The sequence below is a fragment of the Suillus discolor genome, assembly GCF_016758755.1.
Source record: "Suillus discolor strain FC423 chromosome Unknown F5147scaffold_41, whole genome shotgun sequence".
In the NCBI taxonomy this organism is placed as follows: domain Eukaryota; kingdom Fungi; phylum Basidiomycota; class Agaricomycetes; order Boletales; family Suillaceae; genus Suillus; species Suillus discolor.
This window is the reverse complement of record NW_024541288.1, coordinates 319,041-346,112: the sequence shown is the minus strand read 5'-3', so window position 1 is coordinate 346,112 and position 27,072 is coordinate 319,041. Positions and strand designations below refer to the sequence as shown.

Here is a 27,072-nt window from a genome sequence, read left to right as displayed (position 1 = left end):
TCTCTAGGCTTTTACGTTTTCAGTCTACTTCAGGTGATTTTAGACCTAACCAGTGGGCCCCAAGTATTCATCCAAACTCATTCTCGCCATGTGCTCTCGCCATTCTGAGCAGATACGACAAATCCACAATCAGTAATACTTACCTTGAGATGAGGCAGAACAAATCAGATGAAGATCAGGCCGCCATCTGTTGAAGTTCTTTTTCAGGATCTCTCTTCGGTCACGGATCTATTACATACCCATTCGGTTTGCTTTGCCTCACCTCTGTTTTCCTCTCTTTATTTCATGCCATGTTCTCCCTTTGATACTTCATTCCACCCCCACCCCTCCACACCCCACACCATTATGTCTGATTCCCGCAGACTTTTGGAAGCTGCAACTGCGCTTTCTCAACTTCTGCGTCAACACTCCATTGCCCACGCCTTCTATGGAAGCATTCTCACTGCCGTGCTCTCTGATAACCCACGTTGCGATGTGCGTAGACTATGTCTTTGCTGTCCACACACCCTCGTACTGACACACTTCCAGGAAATATTCTGTATTGTTGAAGGCGGCTCCACGCACCCCTTCCGTCGAGTCAGACAAGCCATTGTGGGGAGTGAGCATTTCACAACCACGCACTCTCCGTGGAGCAACCGGTAGAGGAGTCTCCTACTAGTATGGTCTTTCTTGTAACCGAGTCTGCCTAGCTTGCATGCTACGTATCGTCAGGTCATCCCAGCCATTGAGGTGAGCATCTCCTTCAATACGTTTTTAACGATGCCGTTGATAACAGCGGCTTTGAAGATTGAGATACTGCCCGCTGGCGAGCATGGACCCCGACGATTGGATGGTTCTACTATCATGCAATTACAAGGCATCCCTTTCTTGACGCTGTCCGAGTTTGTTCGGGCAAAGCTAAAGGCTTGGACAATGTAGGTAATTACTATCCCGCAGTCTGGTAGATCAACTCATTATCCACAGACGCGGCTCAGACCGTGATGCTCAAGACATCATTTACGCATTATGCCGCTACTGGAATCGATTGGATATCAATCGCGTTCCTGAGCAAGATATGAACCACTTCGTAACTGCCCATCGCACTGCGGCCCTATCCTGGGCAGCGCTGAAAAGAAAATATGGTTTATGAAAGCGCTGAAAGCCATGAGGCAGGGTGGGGTGCCTATCGGATTGATACTGATTGCGAAGCTGATCCAAAGGGGTAGGGACTTTCCGCTCAGAAGCGTAGCGTCTTGTAATATATCTTTGGAATTGCAGATGCGCAATTCCACGCGGCTATGCCGCTGAGTCCATTCTGTTCTGGGGAACTATATCACGGCTGCACAATTTTCAGGGCCTCTGGCTCTCGTAAGTCTGGTTCGTACATGATATCATACTATGAATCATACACACGACATATGCCATGATTGTGGTACGGTGGCTCTCGGCAAGTAAGGGGAGTTTCGCTGGTGACAGCAGCGTGTCTTAACCAATCTAGTCATGAAATGGCGTCATGTCAATTCAGGGTAGGGAACGCCTATGAATTCCTCGGGGAGCGGAGTAGATATTCAGGAGATAAAATTGTATAGGCTCTGCGGCGATTCCAAGGTTCGTATATTTGAATTTCTGCTCGTCGGTGGTTGCTGAAGCTGGGGATCACAGCGAAGCAGTGGATCACTCCGGCCAATGCTGTTAGCTTCTCACGTTATCACATAGATGATCTCTGGAAGAGTGCACATTGACCTGGGCCAATAGCCCGACACACCGTCTGCCACGAAGTCAATAGTGATGTAGCAAAATCGCGGAGATTTGAGGACTTTCGACAGTGTGGATCACCAGGGAGCAGGTAATCGGGCTTCGCGGTTCAAGTCTGTCCAAGCCGAATAACGTCCAGTCTGGAACTTTGTGAGTATCGTCCGTCTCTCACGCAATCAGCCGATACCAATCGGCTGATTTGTGTTGTGGAATGAATGTGATTAAGTAGTGCCAGTTCTTGTGGGCCTGGAACGGAGAAGGGATGAATCCGACCAAACCCGATCTTCGTGTTCGATCGTTCTATCAGAAAAATGAGGACATTATCAAAGGGGATAAGACTGAAAGCTGGAGTACTGTTGACGTCTGACCGTGACAAGAAGGGGTGCGAAGCAAGAATAATCCAAACCATTCATGGCTTTTGAGCGGTAATGATCATATAGAAAACACAGGGTTTGCTTCCCTCCGATCACCATTGCTGATTAATATTGCCGGGACAAACATCCATGGAATATAGATTTTCTTACCATTAATAAGTGTATTGAGAAGACGGCGTGAACAGAAGAAAAGTATAGAAGCTCAGAACGTGAGAAACATGGTGTGACTGCATCATCGTGACGTGACTGTACCGCGCAAGACGCGTAATACGTTCGCTAGAGATCCTTGTCGTTCTCCTTCACAATGCCTACCGCCGTTCAGAAGCCTAAGACCCCTGGAGGCATCCAATCTTACTACCAGGCCAAGATCGAGGCTGCTGAACTTTTGATTAATCAGAAAACACAGAACCTGCGTCGGTTGGAGGCTCAACGGAATGCACTGAATGCACGAGGTGCGTTTGGATTGTGCTGATTTCAACGAATGCGTTCATAGGACAAAATTATAGTGCGTCTGCTACGAGAGGAACTTCAGCTCTTACACGAACCTGGAAGTTATGTTGGAGAGATTGTGAAGGTTATGGGGAAGAAGAAAGTCCTCGTCAAGGTGCAACCTGAAGGCAAATACAGTACGTGCTGGGTCTTGAATGACGCTTTATCCTGTTTCGCTCACACACTGTGCAGTAGTTGACTTCGACCCGTCGATCGAGCTGTCCCAACTTTCCGCTTCATTGCGCGTGGCTCTCCGTTCTGACTCTTATACCATCCACAAGATATTGCCGAACAAAGTCGACCCACTTGTCTCCCTCATGATGGTAGAAAAAGTCCCAGATAGTACGTACGAAATGGTGGGAGGTCTGGATAAGCAAATCAAGGAAATCAAGGAAGTTATCGAGTTACCCGTCAAACACCCAGAGCTCTTCGAATCTCTGGGCATTGCACAGCCCAAGGGTGTTCTTCTTTATGGACCTCCTGGGACGGGAAAGACTCTCCTCGCTCGCGCCGTCGCACACCACACCGACTGCAAATTCATTCGTGTTTCAGGCTCCGAACTTGTTCAGAAGTACATCGGTGAAGGAAGCAGAATGGTTCGGGAGCTATTCGTCATGGCCAGGGAGCATGCACCTAGTATCATATTTATGGACGAAATTGATTCTATCGGCAGTTCGCGAGGAGACAGTGGTTCAGGAGGCGGCGATTCGGAAGTACAGCGCACAATGCTGGAGCTTCTCAATCAGTTAGATGGTTTCGAGGCTACAAAGAACATCAAGGTTATCATGGCTACGAATCGTATAGGTTTGTGGGTCCTCATAAGGCACCAGGACTTTCTGATGGCACCACCATAGATATATTGGATTCTGCACTTCTTCGTCCGGGACGTATTGACCGAAAGATCGAATTCCCTCCCCCTGGCCCAGAAGCTCGTGTCAGCATTCTTAAAATCCACTCTCGCAAGGTGAGATGTCTGCATTCTGTATCTCGCGGGCGCATCCTTAGAACATGGTTGTTCTTAGATGTCACTGCAACGCGGTATTGACCTCAAAGCACTCGCCGAGAAAATGGGCCAGTGCTCAGGCGCCGAAGTGCGCGGTATATGTACAGAAGCAGGTGCGTACGTTGATGGTCTTTATCTTCGCGTTTGTTGATCAAGGACGCAGGTATGTACGCATTGCGAGAGCGGCGGCAACATGTTACGCAGGAAGATTTTGAGTTCGCTATTGCAAAGGTGCTCAAAAAGAACCAGGAGGGTAATACGTCGGTCAATAAGTTGTTCTCATGAATGTATTGGGCGTGGTATCTGCATGATCCTTTTTTCCATCCATGCTACTTGACGGACTGTTGAGACGCGGAAGCGGCACGCAGTTGGAGTCAATTGGTGATCGCAATTGCGTGCCATCAGCCGGCCATCCAACCACCGTGTCGTCTCGGTACAACTATATTTGCTGACGGATCGTTGGTTCTTGCCAAGACATAGATCGATTCATGGTCTTATTGATCAACGGCACGATCATGGATTGTATGCTCTGAAGATGACATCTTGGAGCCTATGTTCTGGGGTTGGACGAAATGCCCAATTCAGCAGACCCAAGTGCATGTGGCAGTGTGCGACTGGTGGATGTATAAGTTTCACTTTGCACTCAAACTCGAGTGCCGGTCTGTCCGGATTCGTTGATGCTGACCAGTGTATAGTTCACACCCGTACACTCATCATTCTTTCAAATTCCATGATCTCCTTCGCTGTGTGTCTGGTCACACTGTAGCTATTCTGGAATCTATTACGGTTATTACCACATCATATATTTCGATCCTATAAATTTGAAAATCTTACAATGGTAATAACAACAAATAATTTTCGCATTTGGAAAACCAACCTGATACACATAGTCCACCGTACATGGCCAGTCTCAACTGGATCGCTCCTGAAACTTTCGAGTTCAACGGCCTCTGCAAATTTCCATCACTGCGCTTTTCTGCCAACATACATGCAGATACTCATCAAACGTCCTCGCCGGCCGCTCAAGGTTGTCTTAGTACAGGCGTCACACTATCCAAGATGTTCGAACCCCCAAGCATAACAGCTCTTGCCTACCTATCCACCGTCACTTTTCCCCACAATATCAGCCAGCACATTGCCCGCATCCATCCCATCCGGCCATCTGTCTTATTCCCCGCAACAGCATGCCCAATAACTACCCCAGTGCCCATCATCCCAAATGGCAGCAGCATGCGGCGGGAGGTGGCGATTCGGAAGTACAGCGTACGATGCTGGAGCTTCTCAATCAATTGTATGGTTTCGAGTCTACAAACATGAAGGTTATCAAGGCTATGGATCGTACAGGTGTATAGATTTGTGGGACCTCACAAAGCATCAGTGACTTTTCGAAGGTGCCGCCGTAGATATATTGGATTGCGCATTTCTTCGTCTGGACTCTGGGACGTATTGACCGAAAGATCGAATTCTCTCCCCCTGGCCCAGAAGCTGTGACAGCATTCTTAAAATCCACTCTGCCAAGGTGAGATGTCTGCATTCTGTATCTCGCGGGCGCATCCTTAGAACATAGTTATTCTTAGATATCACTGCAACGCGGTATCGACCTCAAAGCACTCGCCGAGAAAATGGGCCGGTGCTCAGGCGCCGAAGCGCGTGGTATATGTACAGAAGCAGGTGCTTACGTTGGTGGTCTTTATCTTCATGTTTATTGACCAAGCACACAGGTATGTACGCGCTGCGGGAGTGGCGACAACATGTCACGCAGGAAGACTTTGAGTTCGCTATTGCGAAGGTACTCAAAAAGAACCAGGAGAGTTATACATTGGTCAACAAGTTGTTCTCATGAATGTATTGCGCTTGGTATTTGCATGATCCTTTTTCCCATCCGTGCGGACTCGGAACCGACACGCGGTTGGAGTCAATTGGTGATCGACTATTGCGTGCCATCAGCCGGTCATCCAGCCACCGTGTCGTCTCGGTACAACTATATTTGCTAACGGTTGGTTCTCGCTACGACACAGGTCAATTCATGGCCTCATTGATCAACATCAACGGCACGATCATGGATTGTATGGTCTTAAGATGAAGCGCAGACATTTTGGAGCCTATGTTCACATGTTCTGGTATCAACCGGTTATAGGGACGAGATGCCGAGTTCAGATCCAAGTGCATGTGTCATTGTGTGACCGTCTTTGAATCGGGACGTATACCTAGACAATTTGCATGAGACTGACTACGTATTTCGACGAACATCATCCACCAGCATTCAGAAATTTGCATTGGACTAGCTGCTCTCGTATCTCACAATTTTAGTATCAGCTACTGGGATATCTACAGATTTCTGTCATCACGGTTTTCTGCTAATAGCATACAGATACTCATCAAACGTTCTCACCAGCCACTCAATCGGTTGCCTTACAGGTGTCACACTATCAAACATGCTCGAACCCCCAAGCGTCCCAGTTCTTGCAAACCCATCCACCATCACGTTCCCCCACAACATCAGCCAGCACATTGTCCACACCCATCCCATCCAGCCACCTGTCTTATTCCCCGAAACAACACGCTCGATGACCACCCCAGTGCCCATCATTCCAAATGGCAGCATCATGCGCCACATCTCCGAGGATGGGTCGATGGGGAGTAGTACGAGGTGGTGAAGAAACCCAGAGACAAGAAACACGCCCATGACGCCGCCGACACGCCCAAAGAGTAGATAAAGTGGGTTTCCCCCGAGGAAAATGAATATCTGACGGAACCACTGATGCCAGCGACGGCTCCAGAATTCTCTGACAGAGGTGGCGCGCCAGGGAGAGTCGAATGAGGGGGGGCATTGGTCTGGATGTTGCCTGAATATCAATACGCAGATGACTACGGTGATCTCGTAACCAGCTTGGAGTAATGAGTAGATGTTGAATGAGTATAGCGTCGCGATGATGCTCGAGCGTAAATAACGAAGGTGTGGGGGAAGTGAGTCGTCGAAGATGGTACCACCATCAACAGATCCAAATGTATCTGGAGAGAAAGACTTCACGGCAGAGTGAATCACGCCCCCAACAAATAAGTGCTTTAGACCAGAGACTAGGACGGATGTGGCAAAGGCCAATCGTGAGGATGTAGGATGTGTCTCAGGCGGGATGTACAGTCCCTGCGACCAGTCCCAGCCGCAGCCTCGAAGGTTGCAGATCAAATCAATTGTGTCGAGCACTAAATTTGGCTTTGACACGTCGGTTGACGATCGGCGAGCCGTACGAACAAAAGGTTTCGTCTGCACCGTCCATTCAAGGGTACGTGCTGCAATAAGAAACATGGATAGCTGAGAGATAAGTTGAACGCTGTGGAAATTAATGCGAATACAGGAACTCACTTGCAGCTGTACATTCAAAAAGGCAAGTTCCGGTTGCTCCATGCATATGTCTAGCGATGTCGCCGCACGAAATGCAAGGATCGCGGTGATGGGCCACAACGCAATGCGGACTGGCTGCGTTCCGGGCAGCAGAACAAGAAGAGCTGTAGCGAAGCTACACGCGAGTGGTGGAAAGACTCGAGAAGCGAAGGTTTCAGTTGTGAGTAGTACCTTAGTTGTGGAGAGACGCAGGCCGTCCAGCAAGGTCAGCATTGTGGCCATTGATCTATAGAGTATGCGGGGATCCGGAGTCAAGGTTCAAACGCTTATAAGTATGTCCAATGTAAGTCCCCCGTGAATCAAATCATCATCACGTACGTGCCATGGAGTACACGCACATGTATGTGCCAATTGGTCGATCGGGAAGATTTCTCCAAGTCAGCGCCATCGCATCGATGGGCGTGGCAGAGACTGATAGGTCAACGCAGTAACCGCGACAGCGAGGATAATTGCAAAGCAAAAACAAATTGTGTGATATGGGTGAGTAAGAAGATACCTATATGTTCTTGCGTACGTGGTTGTACCTGCAAACAAAGATGCATACTATCTGCAAGGCCAGCTGGCAAGGTCAGGCTATCAATTGAAAATTCGGTGTGAACATTCCGAGTCATGTTTTCAAATTCCAATCACTAGCAGCCGTCGACTCCATATAGTCGAGAATGTCGGGGATTTGGCCAGTCTGGGACAAAGTACGGGATATCGGCACCTCCTCGGAGGTCACTGACGTTCGTTTCAAGCAGCTCGGAACTAGCGAGGCGGGCCAGTCTTCTGCAGCGCCTCCTTCAAAGCGTTGTATTTTTGACTCGGGAGGGGGGGAGGGGCGCTGGTTGTACGGTAAGCCCTCCCGAGCATCGGAAGAGGCGAAGGCAATGCACCAAAAGGTTTTCCCCTTGAGAGTCTGCACTAGACGAAGTTTCGTGTAAGTGTGAACGCCTGTCTTTAACCTAACATCTCTCGAAGCCATGATAATGATATCTCATTATTGAAGCTTGAAAAAGTATAGCATTAGGACACAGAGAGAAATGCATGTACTTTGGTTTCACAATGATTAGTGATGAAATTTAAAGTTGGACTAAAGGAAGTGTCTCAGCGTTAGGAGAAGAACCGCTGAGGCACAAACAAGTGACTTATAAAGTAAAATACGTAAAAGGTTCCGCGGTGACAAACAAAGAGAAAGACGAGCGAGGTGGCGATGGCCAGAGTCGACAGCTGGTTGGAAACGCGAACTTGACCATATCTGGGGTGTGACGAGACTATGTACCCAGATTTGTTGATGGTGTTTCTGGCTAGTATATGTGTAAGTCGGCTTTCTTTCATATGTATGATCAGATACTTAGCAGCGAAAATAAGACTACATTCTAACAAGCACTGCAACAATGCTAGGATGTCTGTTGCGGCTCTCCTATCAATCGTTCGAGGATGCTAACCCTAGTGCTTGTGCTCCCCACTGCTAGATAGAGCTTGCTGTGACCCATTTCAAGCTGAACGAGCTCAATCCTACCTCATTGCTGGTAGAAGTTATGGCGCACATCTGGGACACCCGGAGATTCATCATTCTACCAACAGCTCCTCAGGTAGATGCCCACCACGTTCCTTGACCTTGAGCCCATGTCGATATTCCAGTGGCAACATGTACAGTTAAATTCGACGGAGATGACTCTAGTTTGATAAAGCTTGAATGACTTGGACCTAAATCTGTTGTCTTCGACACTGAGGAGGCATGCTGGAGCATACAGACGATTTTCAGACAATTTGGGTAGGACTGACTACGTATTTCGATGGAAGTCATCCACTAGCATTCAGAAATTTGCATTGGACTAACTGCTCTCGTATCTCACAATTTTAGTATCAGCGACTGGGATATCTACAGATGTCTGTCATCACGGGTTTCTGCTAATAGCATGCAGATACTCATCAAATGTCCACACCAGCCGCTCAATCGGTTGCCTTACACGCGTCACATTATCAAACGTGCCCGGACCCCCAAGCAAGCCAGCTCTTGCCCACCCATCTACCATCACGTTCCCCCACAACAGCAGCCAGCACATTGTCCACATCCATCCTATCCAGCCACCTGTCTTATTCCCCGAAACAGCACGCTCAATGATCATCCCAGTTCCCATCATTCCAAATGGCAGCACTATGCGCCACATCTCCGAGGACGGGTCGATGGGGAGTACTTGGAGGTGGTGAAGAAACCCAGAGACGAGGAACGCGCCCATGACGCCCCCGACACGCCCAAAGAGTAGATAAAGTGGGTTTCCCCCGAGGAAAATGAATATCCGACGGAACCACTGATGCCAGCGACGGCTCCAGAATTCTCTGACAGAGGTGGCGCGCCAGGGAGAATCGAACAAGGGGGGGCATTGGTCTGGATGTTGCCTGAATATCAATACGCAGATGACTACGGTGATCTCGTAACCAACATGGAGTAATGAGTAGATGTTGAATGCGTATAGCGTCGCGATGATGCTCGATCGGAAATAACGGAGGTGTGGGGGAAGTGAGTCGTCGAAGATGGTACCACCATCAAGAGATCCGAATGTATCTGGAGAGAAAGACTTCACGGCAGAGTGAATCACGCCACAAAGAAATAAGTGCTTTAGACCAGAGACTAGGACGGATGTGGCAAAGGCCAATCGTGAGGATGTAGGATGTGTCTCAGGCGGGATGTACAGTCCCTGCGACCAGTCCCAGCCGCAGCCTCGAAGGTTGCATATCAAATCAATTGTGTCGAGCACTAAATTTGGCTTTGACACGTCGGTTGACGATCGGCGAGCCGTACGAACAAAAGGTTTCGTCTGCACCGTCCATTCAAGGGTACGTGCTGCAATAAGAAACATGCATATCTGAGAGATAGATTGAACGCTGTGGCAATCAATGCGAATACAGGAACTCACTCGCAGCTGCATATTCAAAAAGGTGAGTTCCGGTTGCTCCATGGACGTGTCTAGCGATGTCGCCGCGCGAAATGCAAGGATCGCGGTGATGGGCCACAACGCAATGCGGACTGGCTGCGTTCCGGGCAGCAGAACAAGAAAAGCTGTAGCGAAGCTACACGCGAGTGGTGGAAGGACTCGAGAAGCGAAGGTCTCGGTTGTGAGTAGTACCTTAGTTGTGGGGAGACGCAGGCCGTCCAGCAAGGTCAGCATTGTGGCCGTTGATCTATAGAGTATGCGGGAATCAAGGTTCAAAGGTTTATAAGGCCCAATGTAAAGCCCCCGTAAATCAAATCATCATCATGTACGTGCCATAGAGTACACGCACATGTATGTGCCAATTGGTCGATCGGGGACATTTCTCCGAGTCAGCGCCGTCGCATCGATGGGCGTGGCAGAGACTGATGGGTCAACGCAGCAACCGCGACAGCGAGGATAATTGTGTGTGATATGTATGGGTTAGTAAGAAGAATCGAAGATACTTATATATTCTTGCGTACGTGGTTGTACCTACAAACAGATGCATATTATCTGCAAGGCCAGCTGGCAAGGTCAGGCTATCAATTGGCAATTCGGTGTGGTTTTCAAATTCAATCACTAGCAGCCGTCGACACCATACAGTCCAGAATGTGAGGGGATTAAATATTGGGACAACTTGAAAGTATGGGATATCGGCACCTCCGAGCGGAATTTAAACTCTGTTCGATTGTTTGGAACAGTCACAATCCCACTAACGCGCCCCCCGCCGTCGCCCAACATCGTTACATGTTCATGCTCCGCCTCTCTGCCCACCACAACTCTCTCCTTGCCCACCGCATCTCCTTACCCGCCCCTCTCCTTGTCTGAAACATTCATACTCCGCTTGAAGATGCCGATGTTAGTACATCCCATCAAGTTCGGATTGCCTTCTTCGGAACCGTGATACTCCTTTGATCGTTCACAATCAGCTTTTACATATCACATCGTTGCTGTCTCCACAATTTCAAAGGTCAATATTCTTCGTCTTTGTCTTGGTTGTGACGCCTTCGTCCGCTTGGTTCTTTGTTCTTACATCTTTCCTTGAAGTATTTAAGAAAGTAGTTTTAACACATTCTTTACCTGGTTTCGAACTATCCCATTCCTATCAATTTAGGCTCAATCACATCATTCCGACTCCTGAAATTCTGCTACACTCTGTTCTAATCGCTTGCTCACACAACCCTTAGGCTTGTGTCTCTCTTGTTGACTAAAGCTCCGAGTTGCTTGGAGTCACTGCTTGGAGTCAGTCGTAATCTGGAGGTTCGAAGAATCGAAGCATCCTAAATTGGCACTACTTGGCCTCGTGTTAGACACGTTGCTCCGATACGAGAGGATATACAAGAAACCTACCTAACGGACGAGGAATAAGTACTTTTGGAGTGCCCTCTCTTCTTGTCCTGGGACCTGTCCCTCATTTGCTATGATCATAATTTGCCCACAGTTGAAAGCCCATGGAGCTTGCACCGATCCCCAGTGCACAGGATACCATGACGTCCACATCTGCGAGTTATGTGGTATTTTCTGCACGTCCATTAAGTGCTACGAAGCGCATTTAGCCAGTAAAAAACATCGCCGTAAATTGGCTGGCCATGATGGAAGCCAATACCAATGCACTATTTGTGGCACTCCTGTTTCCGGTCACAAGTGTTGGCTTCAACACCTCCAAGGAAAACCACACCACAGAAAAGCGGAGAAGAGAGGTGTGCTTCCTGAGGTAGCTCCTGCTATTCCTGAGGCGTTCCCTGGCAAGGTATTCTGTGGTATCTGTGACAAACAGATCCCAGAAGGCTTGTGGCCTTCTCATCCTCGATCCCTCGAACATCGCAGGAAGGAGGGTTACACTGCGTTCAAAACTGCCCTCGAGGAAGCTGAAAAGGACAAACATGGCATCGTTCTCTCGGAAGGACTAGATTTTGGGATTATGGAAAATGTTGATGCTGCGCGAGGGGCATTACGAACTTTGACAATAGAGTCCACGGTGCCCTCATCGCGAGTTACCATTAAGAAGGTATCTTTGTCCTCCTCGTTCGTGGGCGGGCAATCTCCGTGAGCTTTCTTCCTCATTTGTTGATTGATCACCGAAGCTAATGATTTCGTCGGTAGGTTTGCTATTACAACCACCGCTGAAGGGGCAGTATTAGCATATCGTCGTCCGACTACAATTGGTGTACGGTTTTCAACACCTCACTCTGGGCGCATGGATGATCGTCTCGAAATCATCTTCGAAGACACAGCACTGCGTGTAACCTTCGTCATCGCTAGGCCGCTGAAGGCCATTGTGGGCAGCCAAGCTGATTATGAGTTATTGAAACCAATTGCTCCCTTCCAACCTCGTCGGCAAACTCGTACGCAACCCGAGACGCAGGTAGTGTCGGGTGTCCCTCCAACTTCCAATAACATCATCCCGTATACTATCAAATTGCCTAAGGCGCAGATATCGGCGTCACTCTTAGCTGCATTATCGGAAATGACATCTGGAAAGGCGCTGGACCACATTAGGAGAGTCTTCCTCCCGAAGGTCATCAATTCTTCAACGTATTCACGCTACTTTAAGACACTGCTTTGGGTAGAGGAGCACCGCATGGAGTGACTAGTTTTATATATTGGTTTATCTCTATTCTCACGAGTTTTCAAGGCATGATTTGGAACGCTACGATATTCCTGATGCTCAGCTAGAACGTCACGGAGTGTATTATCAGTGAGCACACTGATATTTAGTAAGGGTTTGAGCTCATCGTGTTGTAGTTTGCCCGTTCCCGGGTTGGCGGAAAAACGCCCAAGTGTTTTGATTGGTCTGGATGTCCACTCATTTTTCTCTTGCTGTCATTCACCGTGCTCTCAGGGGATCGTTTTCTTGTCCAAAAACATGGGGCTGTCGAAGGCCATTGGTATGAAGGCCATGTCCATTTTGTTCGACAGGCGTCCGTCGGGTTACGATTCGACAAGTCATTTCGTGGCTGGTCTCAGCAACAGCGGTATACCGTACGATTCAAGCTCAACCGCATTCCTATGCGCCGTCAACACCAAGCGCTGGACACCGCATTCGCATCCGATAAGTTTTTGTTCCCTCGAAAGGCACACCTTTTACCGCTTGCCCCTCGTCCTGGCGTAGGCCCTATTAAGCCATTTAATGCGTTGATTGCTACGAACCCGCCTCAGCTTCAAGCTGTCACATCTATCCTTCTGCAGCAACCGGGTTCAGCGCCGTTTGCCATTTTTGGTCCCCCGGGCACTGGCAAGACTATAACAATGGTGGAAGCCATGAAACAGCTGCTCAAGCATAAACCAAATACACGTATTCTTTCCACCGCACCCAGTAACTCTGCTGCTGACATCATTGCATCCCGGCTCGCGTCCACCCTTGGAGCTGACGAACTTTTCAGACTTTATGCACCTTCAAGGCCCTTCGACCTAGTCCCAGATGAGTTGCAGCCCTACACATACAAAAAGAGACTGGAAGGCGAAGACAAGAGCTGCTTCTCTGTCCCACCCATCCCAACTCTTAAGGGTTTCAAAGTTATCGTGTGCACATGTGTCTCCGCATCTATCACGTACGGTATTGGCATCCCCCGCGGACATTTCACGCATATTTTCGTTGATGAAGCTGGTCAAGCGACTGAACCTGAAGTGATGATCGGGATCAAAACGATGTCCAACAAAACGACGAACATCGTCTTGGCAGGAGATCCGAAGCAGTTAGGACCTATCGTTCGATCTAACATTGCAAGGCAGCTTGGGCTGGAGAAAAGCTACCTCGAACGTCTAATGTCGATGGACGCATACGAAGCTCAAAGTGGCCATGGCCTGAGGTGATCATAGCTCATAAATTTCCTGCAAATTCCTTCAGGTTACTAATCTACGAGCAGCGTCGTCAAGCTCGTGAAAAACTTCCGGTCACATCCCGCAATCTTGAAGTTTCCCAATGAGCGATTCTACGCGAATGATCTTGAGTCCTGTGGCAACAAGAACATCATACGCGCTTTCGAAGGCTGGAAAAAGCTGCCTTCAAAGAAATTCCCGATTATCTTCCACTCAATATCCGGAAAGGATGATCGCGAGGCTTCGTCACCCTCGTTTTTCAACATCGATGAAGTTACTCAAATTCGCAAATACATTCAACTCCTCCGAGATGATCGACAGGTCAGAGTGGGTAAGTGAACACACACACTCGGTGTCGTTCACAATTTACAACGATACCATAGCTCACAATGAGATTGGCGTGATCGCTCCCTACCACGCTCAATGTGTCAAGATTCGCAAGATGCTCAGTGGCGTGGCTGACGAGGTCAAAGTCGGCAGTGTAGAAGAGTTCCAGGGCCAGGTGAGCAAAACTCAAAGTGTGCGTCGTTCTGTGACCCATCAGTTACTAGGAGCGACGAGTCATTATTATATCGACGGTCAGGAGTAGCCGAGATTTCGTTGAGTTTGATCTCAAGCACACCCTTGGCTTCGTTGCGAACCCAAGGCGCTTCAATGGTTAGTGGATCGTCGTTTTTGGTAAAAATAATACTCATCGCTCCCAGTTGCTGTGACTCGAGCACAGGCTCTGCTGATTGTGATCGGAGACCCAAATGTCTTATCCCTAGATCCCCTCTGGCGATCGTTCCTGAACTATGTACACTTGAACGGCGGGTGGGCTGGTCCTGGTCCGACATGGGACACGACAGAGACGGTAGATGAGAGTGGCGAATATGATCAACATATTCGAGCGGCTGCAATGACGGATATGAATCTTCTTGCTCGGAGGATTGAGGGGGTGGTGTCGGAGAGTGTGCAGACTGGCACGGCCGATGAAGATGGTGATGACCATGACGCAAACTTTGACAGGCCGTGGAGGGAGCTGGAGTAGGCTTTCTTACTGTAGTTATTATGTACAATGTTCCTTGTATTTTTCCTTGTAAGGCTGTATTGCTTGCTGTGCTTCTAGATTTTTATGAACTGTCTCACGCCGACAACGGGCAGTGTTAAACATTGTCCAAATTCGGTATATACGAGCAAGTCGTCCGAGTTGACTTCAAATTCCTCAACTGTTTTTTCGTGCAGCTAGTTAGGACCGCGTCTCCTCTCTTTCGCTCGCACGGTTCACGTTCTTCTGTCACATTATGGTCGAGGACAAGTACATCGGATTGGCTCTGGCAGTCTCCAGCTCGTTAGCTATCGGAACAAGCTTCATCATTACAAAGAAGGTTCCACATGTTGAGCCCTGTTGAATTCTCCGGAAACTGAGTGGTCTTGGATGCAGGGACTTACTGATGCAGGAGCACGAAATCCATCTTCCTCCGAAGACTATGCTTACCTCCGGAATCCAATATGGTGGGCTGGGATTTCAACTTGTGAGTCTCACCAATCGAACCGTCGAAATGTCACTTCATCTGAACGATTGTATAGTGGTGCTTGGAGAAAGTGATACTCATTTCTTACCCCTTTGTACATCTGATAATGAAGTCCGTAGTCGCAAACTTCGCTGCTTACACTTTTGCTCCCCCAATATTGGTGACGCCATTAGGTGCACTTAGTGTGTTAATCGGGTAAGCATGCCATCGGCGTTAGAACCTCTTCAACTGATGTTATGCAGTGCTATACTGGCATCCTTCCTACTCAACGAGGAGCTCGGACATCTAGGACGGACGGGATGTGCCCTGTGCCTTATCGGTTCTTTGATCATTGTTCTCCATGCACCACCAGACAAAGAGGTTCAGACCGTGGACGAGATTTTACAATATGCTATACAGCCTGGTTGGTCATAATCTTCTCATACCGTTATAACGCTCACCGGTTTGCAGGATTCATGCTGTATTGTTTCACGGTTTTCGTATTCTCGCTTGTCATGATATATGGTGTTGCCCCACGCTACGGGCGTTCCAATCCTCTTGTTTACATATCTATATGCTCCTTAGTTGGTTCCGTGTCGGTCATGGCCATCAAGGGCTTTGGTGTAGCCGTCAAGCTCACATTTGGTGGGAGCAACCAGTTCACCCATCCAAGTACATATGCGTTCGGCATAGTAGTCGTTGGGTGCATTGTTGTGCAGATGAACTTCTTCAATAAAGCATTGGACACATTCTCTACCAATGTGTACGTCCGTTCGCACATCTTTTCAATGGAATGTTTACCATTCTACAGTGTAAATCCCATGTATTACGTCGGATTTTCTACGGCAACGATAGTGTCGTCCCTTATCCTGTTCCAAGGATTTAACACGACGGACGGCACAAATACCGTTACGCTCATCGCTGGGTTCATTGTCACTTTCCTCGGCGTTCACCTCTTGAATCTTTCACGAAAATCTGATCCTCCAAGCGTGCCCAACGGTCACTCCGCCCTGGAAAACGGTCTCATGAATCCCCGCATCAGCCTCCAGGGTCGCATGTCTCTTGATGGGTGGGGTGGTTTATCTGAAGTACAACCAGACGGCGCCCTGCAGTCCTCTGGCCATGGCCGTCGTTCGTCACTCTATCGCGCACAGAGTACCGCATTGTTCAACGCTTTTGAGGAGGAGGAGACAGCTGATAACATGCCGCTATCTCAGTTGCGGGAGAGCCAAGAAGAGTACGAGTATGATAGTGATGTAGATGAACGGACTCGATTGCATTCAGAGCATCGGATACGACCGAGTGTCTCTCGAAGTCATAGCAATTCTCCTGCACTGCAGGGCAGTGCACGGAACTCTCCTCGACCCTCATGAGACTAACATAGTTATACCCTCTTAACGGACTACTATAATAGATGTCATCTTCTTGTCTAACTGAGTCTTGTGAGTGTTTGAGTGAACCAAACAGGCGGCGACGGTCCGCGTCGGTCCACTGAGATGTGAGAACAAGTTCCTGGTTCAGGTGTCTAAAGATCTTGTAGAATACATGTGGTCTCGATGTAGTCCCAGCTGGGCTTTGCGTGCGCATAGCCATCGATATCTCTTGACCCCCGTATTTGCTTATACTGTCCGATTCTCCTCTGGTACAACAGCGACCATGGGCGCGATTAAGACTCGCACTGTCAACACTACCGAGCGGCTAGCGAAGCTTCGAGAGTTGCTGAAGAAGCCAGAGAACAACGTCAAGGCTTTCATTATTCCTAGCGAGGACCAGCGTAGGCACACACAACATTTCCAGCAGAAGTATTGCTGAATCACCCTTGTTCTGAAGACTTTAGCGAGTATCCTGCACACTCGGATGAGCGTAGGGCGTTCATTTCAGGTTTCAACGGTTCAGCCGGTGAGAAGATGCCATCATCTCGGATTGATGATATCTGATATGAGAGTCATTTAGGGTGCGCTGTTATCACCCTCAGGGATGCTTTCCTCTTCACAGATGGGAGATACTTTCTGCAAGCTTCCCAGCAGCTTGACAGGTACTGTCTTGATCATTTGATTCTATTCCGTCCTCACAAGAGACGTCCTCAGCAACTGGAAGCTTATGAAACAGGGCTTGCCAGGTATGGTACTTCGTTCATCATGTTCATGTCTTTTGACTTACTTGAGGAAGATGTGCCCACATGGCAGGAATTTCTCTTCAAAGTCAATCATTTCTGTCTTTCTGGGACCCTACGCTGATCGAATACTATGGCAGCACCTCGAGCAAGGGACCCGGATTGGCATTGATCCTACGCTGATTTCAGCTGGTACGGGTGTTACCACTTCTCCTCGTTATTGAGCTAACCGATAGCAGCGGAAGCTGAAAGTCTCAAGAAATCTCTTGAACCTAGGGGATCTGTGCTTGTATCCCTTCAGCAAAACCCTGTCGATGTCGTATGGGGTAAGGACCGACCCCCGTGTCCTCATAATAGTGTTTTCCCTTTGGACGTCAAATACGCCGGTCAGCATGACGATGACGGTGTATATGTTAACACTGACATTTTGAGCAGGAGAGACGTCTCAGAGTAAACTCCAGCGTTTACGGGAGGAGATCACGAAGAAGAAAGCTGTTGCCGCAGTCGTTACGCTTCTCGACGAAGTCGCGTGGCTTTTTAACCTTCGTGGCACAGATATTGATTTCAATCCTGGTATTTGCAGACCATTGTCATACTCATTTAGTATCTCAAGAAACTTTCTCTAGTCTTCTTCGCGTATGCTGTCGTGACCCCAACGGAGGCAATACTTTTTATGAATGACGCTCAGGATCACCACAGTATCAGGGAGATTTTGGGTTCTGATGTTGAGATCCGTTCATATGAATCTTTCATCCCTTCTTTGAGGCAGCTCACTGCGACCCTTGGAGCTAACAAAGACAAAGTGAGTCATCGAATGCATGCGTAAAATCACTTTTGATTTTTGTTCGCTTTAGCCCATGTTATTGGGTGATAAGACTAGTCTAGCTGTGGTTGAAGCAATCGGTCAAGTACGCACTTCGTAATAGTTCGTGATGATCGCTAACTGTGTTCCCGACTAAATACAGGAGAATGCCGTTCTCATTCCGTCACCAGTGGCTACTATGAAGGCAATAAAGAATGAGACGGAGATCGAGGGCTTCCGAAATTGTCACATCCGCGATGGCGCTGCCCTAATCCGTTACTTCGCTTGGTTGGAGGAACAACTTAATAACGGCGTTGAGCTGAACGAAAGCCAAGCCGCAGATAAGCTCGAAGAATTCAGATCGTCAGTATGGAAAGAATTTTATATTGCTGTAGCTCACCTCCTAGTAGTGAGCTGGACTTGTTCCGTGGACTGTCGTTCACGACAATCTCGTCCACTGGACCTAATGCTGGTGCGCAAACTCAGGTGAGACAAAACACATACTAATCATTACACAGCCGTGATACATTATTCACCGGACCCGGATGACTGCGCGATCATCAAGAAGGATCAGGTATGTTGTCCAGATCGACGTGAACCATGCTCATACAGAGAATATTAGATATATTTATGTGATTCTGGAGGTGGGTCTTTCTGTTTACAATAATTCATCTTCTAAGAGACCATCATCAGGACAATATCTTGACGGAACGACTGACGTGACTCGGACCTTGGTGAGCAAATTTGCCGGTGGTGATGAGAAGTGTTTTATCTCAAGTCTTCCTCACAGCATTTTGGCACCCCTACTAATGAGGAGAAACGAGCTTTCACGCGTGTTTTGCAAGGTCATATTTCAATCGACACTGCTGTTTTCCCAAACGGCACGTCAGGTGCGTTTAGTCCATTTCCCTTTGGCTTAGCCTGACATGTCGTTTAGGTTACATTATGTGAATAATTTGCTTCTGACACCATCAGACCAATTTGTTCATGTTGATTTCACCTCAGTGATTCATTTGCAAGACGAGCTCTATGGCAAGAGGGATGGGGTAAGAGATTCGTTGTTTGGCCTTATTTCAATGTCCTAATCGAATTTACAGATTACAGGTAATTCCTCATCGCTTAGAGTTGTTATACTTTCATGAAGCCTGAATATAGACATGGGACTGGCCATGGTGTTGGTCACTTCCTGAATGTTCACGAAGGTAAGTCAGGCTCCTTTTAGATATCAGAGGATGTTGACATGCTATAAAGGCCCGCACGGCATTGGCACCCGCATAGGTTTGCTTCGTACTGCACTTCTTAGTCTTCCTGCTCACCCACACCTCCAGCGTACAACAGCACCTCCTTGAAAGTGGGCATGACTGTTTCGAATGGTGAGTGGATTGAGTAATGCAAGGAACGAGCCAACATTCGTGTCAGAACCGGGCTACTACGCCGACGGACGCTACGGGATCCGCATTGAAAACGTTGTTATCGTCCGGGAGGCTGAGACTCCAAATAATTTCGGGAATGGGTATCTTTGTTTCGAACATGTAACGATGGTGAGCGTCTTCGCATGAAAGGAATCGCGTCTCGATAAGCTAACGCTGAAGTAGTGTCCTATCCAAACGAAGCTGATCGATTTCTCAATTCTGACCGCGCAGGAAAAGGAGTGGCTCAACTCGTATCATGCGGAGACGCTGGAGAAGGTAGGACCTTTGCTCCGTAACGACCTGCGCGCTCTTGAGTGGCTAGAAAGAGAGTGCTCTCCTGTATAGAAGATGATCCTTTTAGATGCGGTCGTTTAATCTGAAAGCACCTCCAAGAAAGATTTTGTACATTAGCGCTTTCAGGAACTTGAAGGCCAAACCCAGTCGGGACTTATCGATCATTATACTTGTTGGAACACGATGAGATGGACGAGCAGGAACATATCCACTTTTGTCCATTGAGAGATAAAATCTATGTAGAACATTACTAGCTAGTCTAATGGGACTACCGACTGTCACGCTCTCAGGCTACAGCGGCCATTCTATCCTGGGGTTAAGTGGATGTATTGGAAGTTTATTATCATGTAGGAAGACACGGCAACGCATACATACCGAGACAGGAGAACGTTATAACGTCTCAAATTCACAATTGCGCCGCAGCTCCTCATTATACTCTCCATTTCTGGCTTCCTGCGATCGAGACCGAGGAGGATAAAATGTCGCACTGTCCGGATCTTCTACCTCCGGTCGTTCTTCGTGATGTCATCATTAGAATTGTTCATCGGGCTGCCAAACAGGTGAGTTGAGGACAGCGTATTGGGGTATGTCTGTGTCGCAGTATGATTTGGGTAGTGTGCAATGTGCCTTCAGGCACATCGAGCGCGGGCGGACGCTTAGAGCGGACTAAGTTGGCGTGGTCAGGGTTTGATTTCTGGGAGTTTGCTGAATTCGATTGGCTTGATCGTGAGCGGAGATGAAGGACATGAGGGTCATGGCATCATTGATATGCCATACTAGATGGTCCCACGAGTCCGTGTGTCCCAAGAGTCCGCGCATTGACTCTAGCACACGCAATTCTGCACAGAATCCTTATCCATGATAGATCTGGATTCGCCCAAACATAATACACACTCCCATATATTTTTTTTGAAGAAAATCGAAGTAGATCTTGTTCCATGGGCAACTTATCAGTGCGAGAGGCATAGAAGGCTCACTCTAAAGGTCAGATCTCCACATATAATTCTGGAATATTGTGAGATGGTTATATACATGATTAGAGAATACTAAAACAAATTTATTCGGGGCACATGCTTGTCAGGATCATCTGCGATAAAGAAATAAGCCCCAGACGTGACAATCTGCCCAAAGCGTTACATAGAGACTGTGTAATCAAAACTCCGCAATGCCGAAATGCTTTACACATGCACAACTTCACAACATTTAAACGGTGCGAATTCTGCGGAGCGTGAAAAGGCATTGCGGCAGACGTGTGACATAGTGTGACGAAGTGCGCGAACTCTAGGGAAAATGCACTTTTCTGCGCGGTAACTCTCCGCTGGACTCAACACGTCAATTTTCGAAAAAGAAACTAGCAGACGTTGTACTTTCGATGTCACGCTATCGAACTGTCAAATAATTATTTTTGTTTGTTTGTGCGATGTGGAGTAATAACCGTTTTGCCAAAAAGGCGCGAACTCCCGTGGACATCTAGTATAATAGTATTTTAGAAACTGTACATAAGACTCTCAATAAAATTTTCTAATCTAACATCCCTTGATTGCTGGGCGCTGCATAGGGGTGCCAAATATACGTCCCTTGATTTGGCATCCCTATGCAGCGCCCAGCAAGATGGCCTAACGGGTGCCAAATATACATCCCTTGATTGAGCATCGACTCTAACAATGCAGCATAGTCTCCTCGCTGCATGTCCTGTGGTAGTGCCTGAAGAAAGTGCCAACACTAAACGTGTTGGCACTTTCTTCACGAAGTCGCCAGTGTTCCTCGAATTCTCCTCCATGCTCTCCCTTTCCGTCAGTCCAGTTCCTGTACAAGCATTGGCCCCCTTCGACGTTCGTTTACACTGTACATTGGCATATTTCCATCCATGTACTTAGGGGCCGGTGCCAGCACCCTGATGGCCGTAATTTTTGCTCTGTATGTGTGCGCGCCTTTCAGGTGACGATTGTATTCTGCAGGAGCGATTCTCTCTGTTAAATGGAATGCTTTCAGCGGAGTGGTGTGATGCATATTCGACAACTGGTCCAATACTTCTCGCGCTTCAAGTGTGTGCGTAGGCCACTCCCTGATGTTGTTATCTTCGAATGCATTGAGCTGCTCCACACGACGAGAGAGGCGAAGCCAAGACTCGTGACGGCCGAGGATGCAGATTTCGGAGTTAGAGAGGACGCTAATGGCACAGGAGAGCGGCGGAGTGCAGCTGCAACATTACCACCATAAGGATCATCAACCACTGCTGCGATCAACGTGGCGCGAGTTCGGAGCGATGCCACAGGAAGGTGCTTTGAGAAACGCCATGTGAGCTCCTCAGGTGACAAACTTACAAGCTCTGTTCGCAGGACTTCAAAATGTCGCGAGATGGTATTAACACTTTTGGCCTTCAGTCGTGCCCCTGACCGCTTACATCCAATGCACTGGGCAGCATCACGCAGGACAGAAAGGCGATGCAGTAAACCACGATGGATTACGTGCGGCAACGGAGAGAGCGGAGACCTCTGTAGAAGACTGAAGGTTCTGTGAGCGCAACGTAAAACGTTGAATAACAAAACAATGCGTGTAAGATGGTGACTCAAACTGAGAACAAGAAAAACATGATTCCTCACCCACTCGTACCACGACATTAGGTTCATGGAAGATCACAGACACAGGAAGGTCAAAATGACTGCATGCAGAACGGGACTGGACATGAAGCTCAAGTGCCGATTGCAACCACACACAAAAAGCAGGGGCAGTCGCAAAAACGGTGGGATGAGGGTAATACAACCGGTCATAATACAATGTGTATGTGGGTGTCTCGTGTTCAACATCATGGGGTGTGATAACAGAAACAGCTGTCAAAAACATAGAGCATACCGGGTATATCCATTGAAGAGACATAGGACCACGTGAATGAACTAGTGCCGAGAAAGCCTTCGTCCGTGATCTTGGCATCAGAAACTATGAACAGCGTCTTCAGGAACGTCTCTGCACGCAATTATCATTCAGTCACGAAAAATGGGAAGATCAAACTGCTCACCTTCACGTTCGATCAACTGTAGCAAATACGGTTGCACGGATATATCGTTGGGTAAGATAACATCGACGTCAGCTTCGAGAGAGCTCTTCAGATGCCTACATTGAAAGACGTTCAAACTACGGACATAAAAATAATTGAATACTGACTTATCCCCTCGAGCCTTTTCCAAAAGAGATAGCACGACGCTGCGCATCCTCAGCAAACTCGCCATATCTTGGTCGGCATGCGGATCACTCCACTCAGCGCTCTATTTAGTTCAAGAGAATATCAGGGAAAGTACATGCAGCTGCGACATCAATACTCTACGGGAGTCCACTTCTTCGCAAAAACGGATAGCTGGGACACAGCTTCATCACCTTCGTGGAGAGTACCGTGGATGTCTTCTGCTAGGTAAGGTAGTGCTGGGGCCATCACGGAGGTCGTAAAGTCGAGGACCTGGTAGACATCAGTTAGTAGTATATTCTCACTGGATAGCGCTCACTTTGGTGAGGGTAGTTACGACCGCGCTTTCGTTGAATAGTTGTACCAATATTTCCAAGAATAAACCGAGCAGAATTACGGATCTTCCTCATAGATTCCGCACATTGTGCAAGAACTGTGGGTCCAATAGACATATCTCGCCAGTACTCGACAGTTGCTACCCACAAGCGGAGGACATCGGCACCATATGCAGGTTCTTTCTTCTTATCCTGTCAACCGCAAAACTTCAGCAGACTATTTGCGCAAAATAAGAGATGACCGACCTTGCCACCGTGAATGATAGTCATCGGGCTGACAATGTTTCCGAGAGACTTACTCATTTTCTTGCCTGCCTCATCAAGTACCATACCATGCGTGATCAGCGTTCCGTATGGGCTCACTGGCCTTGCAGCACTTCGTCCGGAGCTAACACCCACTGAGGTTAACAACTGGCTCTGGAACCACCCGCGATGCTGGTCTGTGCCTTCAAGACATACGTCCGCCCGATATTTTCGCTCGCCTGTAGGCGCGCTCAGTGTACTCCAATTTGACCCGCTATCAAACCAGACGTCCATTGTGTCCGTGCCTTTGCGCCAAGCTTCAGGCCCGCCTGCGAAATTGGCGAGCAGCTCTGGGGTAAGGAAGTCTTCGACTGGACCTTCCCACCAATGAGCGACGCCTCGCTCAGACAGAACACGTAATATGTGAGTGAGGGATTCGGATGAGAGGACAGCGGTATCCGTCGGGGTGTGGTATAGAGCCGGGATCGGGACACCCCACACTCGCTGGCGAGAAATGCACCATTCGGAACGCGAGCGAACGAATGACTCCAGTCGATTGCGAGCTGTGATCAAACAAACTCAGAGTATAATCCCAAAGGACAGAATGGGGACATACACGACGGCGGATAGAACTGTACATCCTTCAGCGCATGGAGTGCATCATCCTTGATGCCGTCCAGGTTGGCAAACCATTGCGAGGTGGCCCTGTCAGACTATGTAAGCACCGAGGCGTGCCTCTCCCGCCACGCGCAACTCACGTTACAATGATAGGTTCACCAGTCTTCCAATCATACGGATAGCGATGCTTGATCTTCTGCACTCTCACAAGGGACCCGATGGACTCCAGTAGTCTGATGATAGCCTTGTTTCCACCCTTGAGTACCTCCTGACCTACTAGTGCTTGTGCAGCTTCTTCGCCTACGACATGAGCAACACCAAGAGAAAATTTGCCGGCATCATCGACGTGACATATGATATCCGTGGGGCCTTGCAGAAGACCTAGCGCTCGGAATGCCAAATAATCTTCTGCGCCATGTGCAGGGGCGCAGTGCACCAGACCAGATCCAGACTCCGATGTGACATGAGATGCCGCAATGATATTTGCACTCATTGAGCCAGACGGATGGATTGGAGAGAAGATGGAGCGGAATTGCGCGCCCACCAGATCTGCGCCCTTGATTTCAGCAATAACTTCGTGGGGTCCGATGATGTGCTCCAGCGCGACAAGACGATCTTTAGCAACAACGAGAGCATCCTCCTTGACAGATGAGCGCACGAGACTGTAAATCAATTCGGGATGAACGGCAATGCCCTAATGAAGGATATCTGTGAGGATGTTAAAATTGATGAAACTTATCCATACCATGTTTGCTGTTAGAGCCCAAGGTGTAGTGGTCCATACTAGCAAATTTGCCGAAGGCTCCTTGGCCAAGACTTCTCGGAGAGCAGTGCTCGCGATTGTAGTCTGCGAGTCCAACGGAAAGGTCACATAGGCTGAATATGATCATCATTATAGATGAGCTCCGCTTCGGCAAGAGCGGAATGCGATGAGGGAAATGTACTGGTCGGTAGTGCCGGTAAATAAGACCTACGTGGTATAGGAAATAAATGATAGAGTTGGGTGACAGGAGACAAGAAATCGTGTACCTTGGTCGACCATTCGTTGAAATACCTGAAGCTGACGAATTTCATAGTCATGGTCTTTAGGAAGAGGTCTGTAAGTCAAAATGTAGCCATAGATCGGTCTCGAGTCATACCAAGTGTGCGGAAGGTCGTTTTTGGGCTCCAATCGGCCATTATGCAAAACTGCTCGAATTCCTCCTGCTGCGTCTTCATTTCGCGCTCTGCTGTTGCTTTGGCTGCTGCGCGTATGACATTGGGTGGTAATGAAAGAGCATCCTTCTGAATTTCATATTCATTCGACGCAACATCGCTAGGGAAAGAACTACGCACCTTTAACTCCTGCAGAGCCTTATTTTCGATAGGCAACCCATGGCAGTCCCAGCCAGGGTGGTAGCTTCGACGGATGAGCGATACTATTCAAGCACAGGAAGGAAGGACTCACTGTATTTGATGACCGGTCAAGACTTGGTACCTGTTGATGATGTCTTTCGTAGTCTTATTTAAAGCATGTCCTAGAAATAATAAAATGTTAGTACTGCAAGTTTTCGTATGTTGCTCTGTACATACCTATGTGAAGGCGACCGTTCGCATAAGGAGGGCCGTCGAGCAGAACAAGATGAGTCTCGAAGTAGAAGCGGCGTATGAAGGGCGCCAAGCTGTAGCATCCGGAATTAAATATTATGTAATAAATGAACTACATCTCTCCCACATTGAACTCAGCACTCGGCCCTTTCCAGCAATCAAAGGTCTAGACGTCTAAGCCCTTGGCTGACTTCGGCTGTATACAGGAGCTCCGGACCTAAGGATTCGTCAGCTGCCAATCCACCAAGTCCTGCTCGAAGCTAATCAGCGAGGTGCAGAAACAAGTTGGCGAGATGATCTTGAATCATCGAGCAACATCCTATCATAAGTATCTCCTGCATGGCCGTCTGCCACTGTGGCAAGCATCTACACGCCAAGCAAAGAAGCCGAACTGCTCCAACGGGAAAGCTGAAAGCTGGTCCAGCACTCCGTAACCCGCTCGTGCGCTCTCTTGTGAATCCACGACGTACTTTGATCATTGCTACGGTTTGAACTCTGAAGAAGAGCCGAACTGCATAGTGAGACATTTGTTGATCCAGATAAAGGGTGGACAATCTGAAGATTCCATGTTGATTGGGTAAATGGAAGTTCCGGCCAAGGCACACTGGTACCTGATCATGAGGAGTATAACTTAAATGAGTCGATTCACAACTTAAGGGGAGTGTTACAGGACAACCCATATGTGTTGTCTTCCGAATTGCTGGAAACAGACTCGACTTGGCTACGCACAACGTTCTCACTCGTAGTATATATATATATAGACTACGTAGTACCTAGCAACGTTAATGATCACTACTTTACAAGTAGAACCCGTTCCGAGTCTCGCAAGTATGCGAGACCCAACATTAAGGGCACTTTGTGCGAAGACAGGATCATCCGGAATTAAGTACCTGAAACTTGGCAAGCTCCTTGCGCATGCGGGAAGGTCCGAGACTATCCTCATATGTAATTGACAGGTTTAGTTGTCGTCTTAGGGGGGCTTCGAGTTGGTTGATCAGCCCATATTTTCCTTAGACAAAACAAATCCGGAAAAAGGCAGTCTGAGAGGATGGGCGAATATACAATATTGCAACACGCAACGGGGATCTATATGGTGGTTGCAACGTTGATCAGCAGGATCTGTTTGCGATCTGCTCGAATTTTGCAGATCAACCATCGAAGTGTCTGAATGACATGGGTTTGGCCAGGTTTTACAGTTATGTATATGAGTGGTAACAC

At 48.2% G+C, this 27,072-nt stretch overlaps 9 protein-coding genes across 9 annotated transcripts; 6 read left to right on the top strand and 3 right to left on the bottom strand.

Moving 5' to 3' along the window:
- Window positions 1-345: 345 nt before the first annotated feature.
- F5147DRAFT_580005 (uncharacterized protein) lies at window positions 346-1,129 on the top strand (the record flags this gene model as incomplete). The annotated part of the gene is made up of 5 exons (XM_041431521.1): window positions 346-474; window positions 529-638; window positions 690-729; window positions 787-914; window positions 964-1,129. 5 exons carry the CDS (start codon window positions 346-348, stop codon window positions 1,127-1,129), a joined length of 573 nt encoding a protein of 190 aa, XP_041290928.1.
- Window positions 1,130-2,412: 1,283 nt separating this feature from the next.
- F5147DRAFT_579901 (putative 26S protease regulatory subunit 6B) lies at window positions 2,413-3,885 on the top strand (the record flags this gene model as incomplete). The annotated part of the gene is made up of 6 exons (XM_041431510.1): window positions 2,413-2,560; window positions 2,615-2,734; window positions 2,790-3,401; window positions 3,452-3,561; window positions 3,620-3,713; window positions 3,764-3,885. The coding sequence occupies 6 exons, from the start codon at window positions 2,413-2,415 to the stop codon at window positions 3,883-3,885; spliced, it is 1,206 nt and encodes a 401-aa protein (XP_041290927.1).
- A 1,292-nt stretch (window positions 3,886-5,177) lies between these two features.
- On the top strand, window positions 5,178-5,492 carry F5147DRAFT_704564 (uncharacterized protein). Its single transcript, XM_041437898.1, has 2 exons — window positions 5,178-5,271; window positions 5,322-5,492. The coding sequence occupies exons 1-2, from the start codon at window positions 5,223-5,225 to the stop codon at window positions 5,441-5,443; spliced, it is 171 nt and encodes a 56-aa protein (XP_041290926.1). The 5' UTR covers window positions 5,178-5,222; the 3' UTR covers window positions 5,444-5,492.
- Window positions 5,493-5,944: 452 nt separating this feature from the next.
- F5147DRAFT_775681 (uncharacterized protein) lies at window positions 5,945-7,216 on the bottom strand (the record flags this gene model as incomplete). Its single annotated transcript, XM_041441755.1, has 2 exons — window positions 5,945-6,913; window positions 6,965-7,216. 2 exons carry the CDS (start codon window positions 7,214-7,216, stop codon window positions 5,945-5,947), a joined length of 1,221 nt encoding a protein of 406 aa, XP_041290925.1.
- A 1,667-nt stretch (window positions 7,217-8,883) lies between these two features.
- On the bottom strand, window positions 8,884-10,155 carry F5147DRAFT_775680 (uncharacterized protein; the record flags this gene model as incomplete). Its single annotated transcript, XM_041441754.1, has 2 exons — window positions 8,884-9,852; window positions 9,904-10,155. 2 exons carry the CDS (start codon window positions 10,153-10,155, stop codon window positions 8,884-8,886), a joined length of 1,221 nt encoding a protein of 406 aa, XP_041290924.1.
- A 1,076-nt stretch (window positions 10,156-11,231) lies between these two features.
- Window positions 11,232-14,903, top strand: F5147DRAFT_268518 (RNA helicase). Its single transcript, XM_041428948.1, has 9 exons — window positions 11,232-12,006; window positions 12,064-12,546; window positions 12,596-12,658; window positions 12,706-12,752; window positions 12,803-13,769; window positions 13,827-14,110; window positions 14,163-14,281; window positions 14,331-14,436; window positions 14,484-14,903. Exons 1-9 carry the CDS (start codon window positions 11,381-11,383, stop codon window positions 14,807-14,809), a joined length of 3,021 nt encoding a protein of 1,006 aa, XP_041290923.1. The 5' UTR covers window positions 11,232-11,380; the 3' UTR covers window positions 14,810-14,903.
- A 49-nt stretch (window positions 14,904-14,952) lies between these two features.
- On the top strand, window positions 14,953-16,702 carry F5147DRAFT_704536 (magnesium transporter NIPA-domain-containing protein). Its single transcript, XM_041437897.1, has 7 exons — window positions 14,953-15,146; window positions 15,203-15,293; window positions 15,349-15,363; window positions 15,413-15,488; window positions 15,536-15,696; window positions 15,744-16,035; window positions 16,084-16,702. Exons 1-7 carry the CDS (start codon window positions 15,063-15,065, stop codon window positions 16,643-16,645), a joined length of 1,281 nt encoding a protein of 426 aa, XP_041290922.1. The 5' UTR covers window positions 14,953-15,062; the 3' UTR covers window positions 16,646-16,702.
- Window positions 16,703-16,817: 115 nt separating this feature from the next.
- Window positions 16,818-19,944, top strand: F5147DRAFT_579971 (peptidase M24, structural domain-containing protein; the record flags this gene model as incomplete). Its single annotated transcript, XM_041431517.1, has 22 exons — window positions 16,818-17,046; window positions 17,103-17,171; window positions 17,226-17,307; window positions 17,360-17,391; window positions 17,442-17,473; window positions 17,526-17,577; window positions 17,625-17,771; window positions 17,818-17,958; window positions 18,012-18,187; window positions 18,240-18,293; window positions 18,351-18,550; window positions 18,598-18,659; window positions 18,706-18,761; window positions 18,810-18,831; window positions 18,881-18,921; window positions 18,978-19,081; window positions 19,193-19,244; window positions 19,332-19,389; window positions 19,439-19,465; window positions 19,516-19,560; window positions 19,607-19,728; window positions 19,783-19,944. The coding sequence occupies 22 exons, from the start codon at window positions 16,818-16,820 to the stop codon at window positions 19,942-19,944; spliced, it is 1,965 nt and encodes a 654-aa protein (XP_041290921.1).
- A 1,937-nt stretch (window positions 19,945-21,881) lies between these two features.
- F5147DRAFT_654494 (tRNA synthetases class I-domain-containing protein) lies at window positions 21,882-26,381 on the bottom strand (the record flags this gene model as incomplete). Its single annotated transcript, XM_041433872.1, has 19 exons — window positions 21,882-22,175; window positions 22,218-22,388; window positions 22,507-22,724; window positions 22,747-22,857; window positions 22,910-23,004; window positions 23,056-23,156; window positions 23,216-23,344; window positions 23,377-23,598; window positions 23,653-24,212; window positions 24,266-24,354; window positions 24,408-24,961; window positions 25,013-25,143; window positions 25,297-25,350; window positions 25,407-25,551; window positions 25,603-25,666; window positions 25,715-25,784; window positions 25,840-25,928; window positions 26,059-26,114; window positions 26,325-26,381. 19 exons carry the CDS (start codon window positions 26,379-26,381, stop codon window positions 21,882-21,884), a joined length of 3,210 nt encoding a protein of 1,069 aa, XP_041290920.1.
- Window positions 26,382-27,072: the final 691 nt, after the last annotated feature.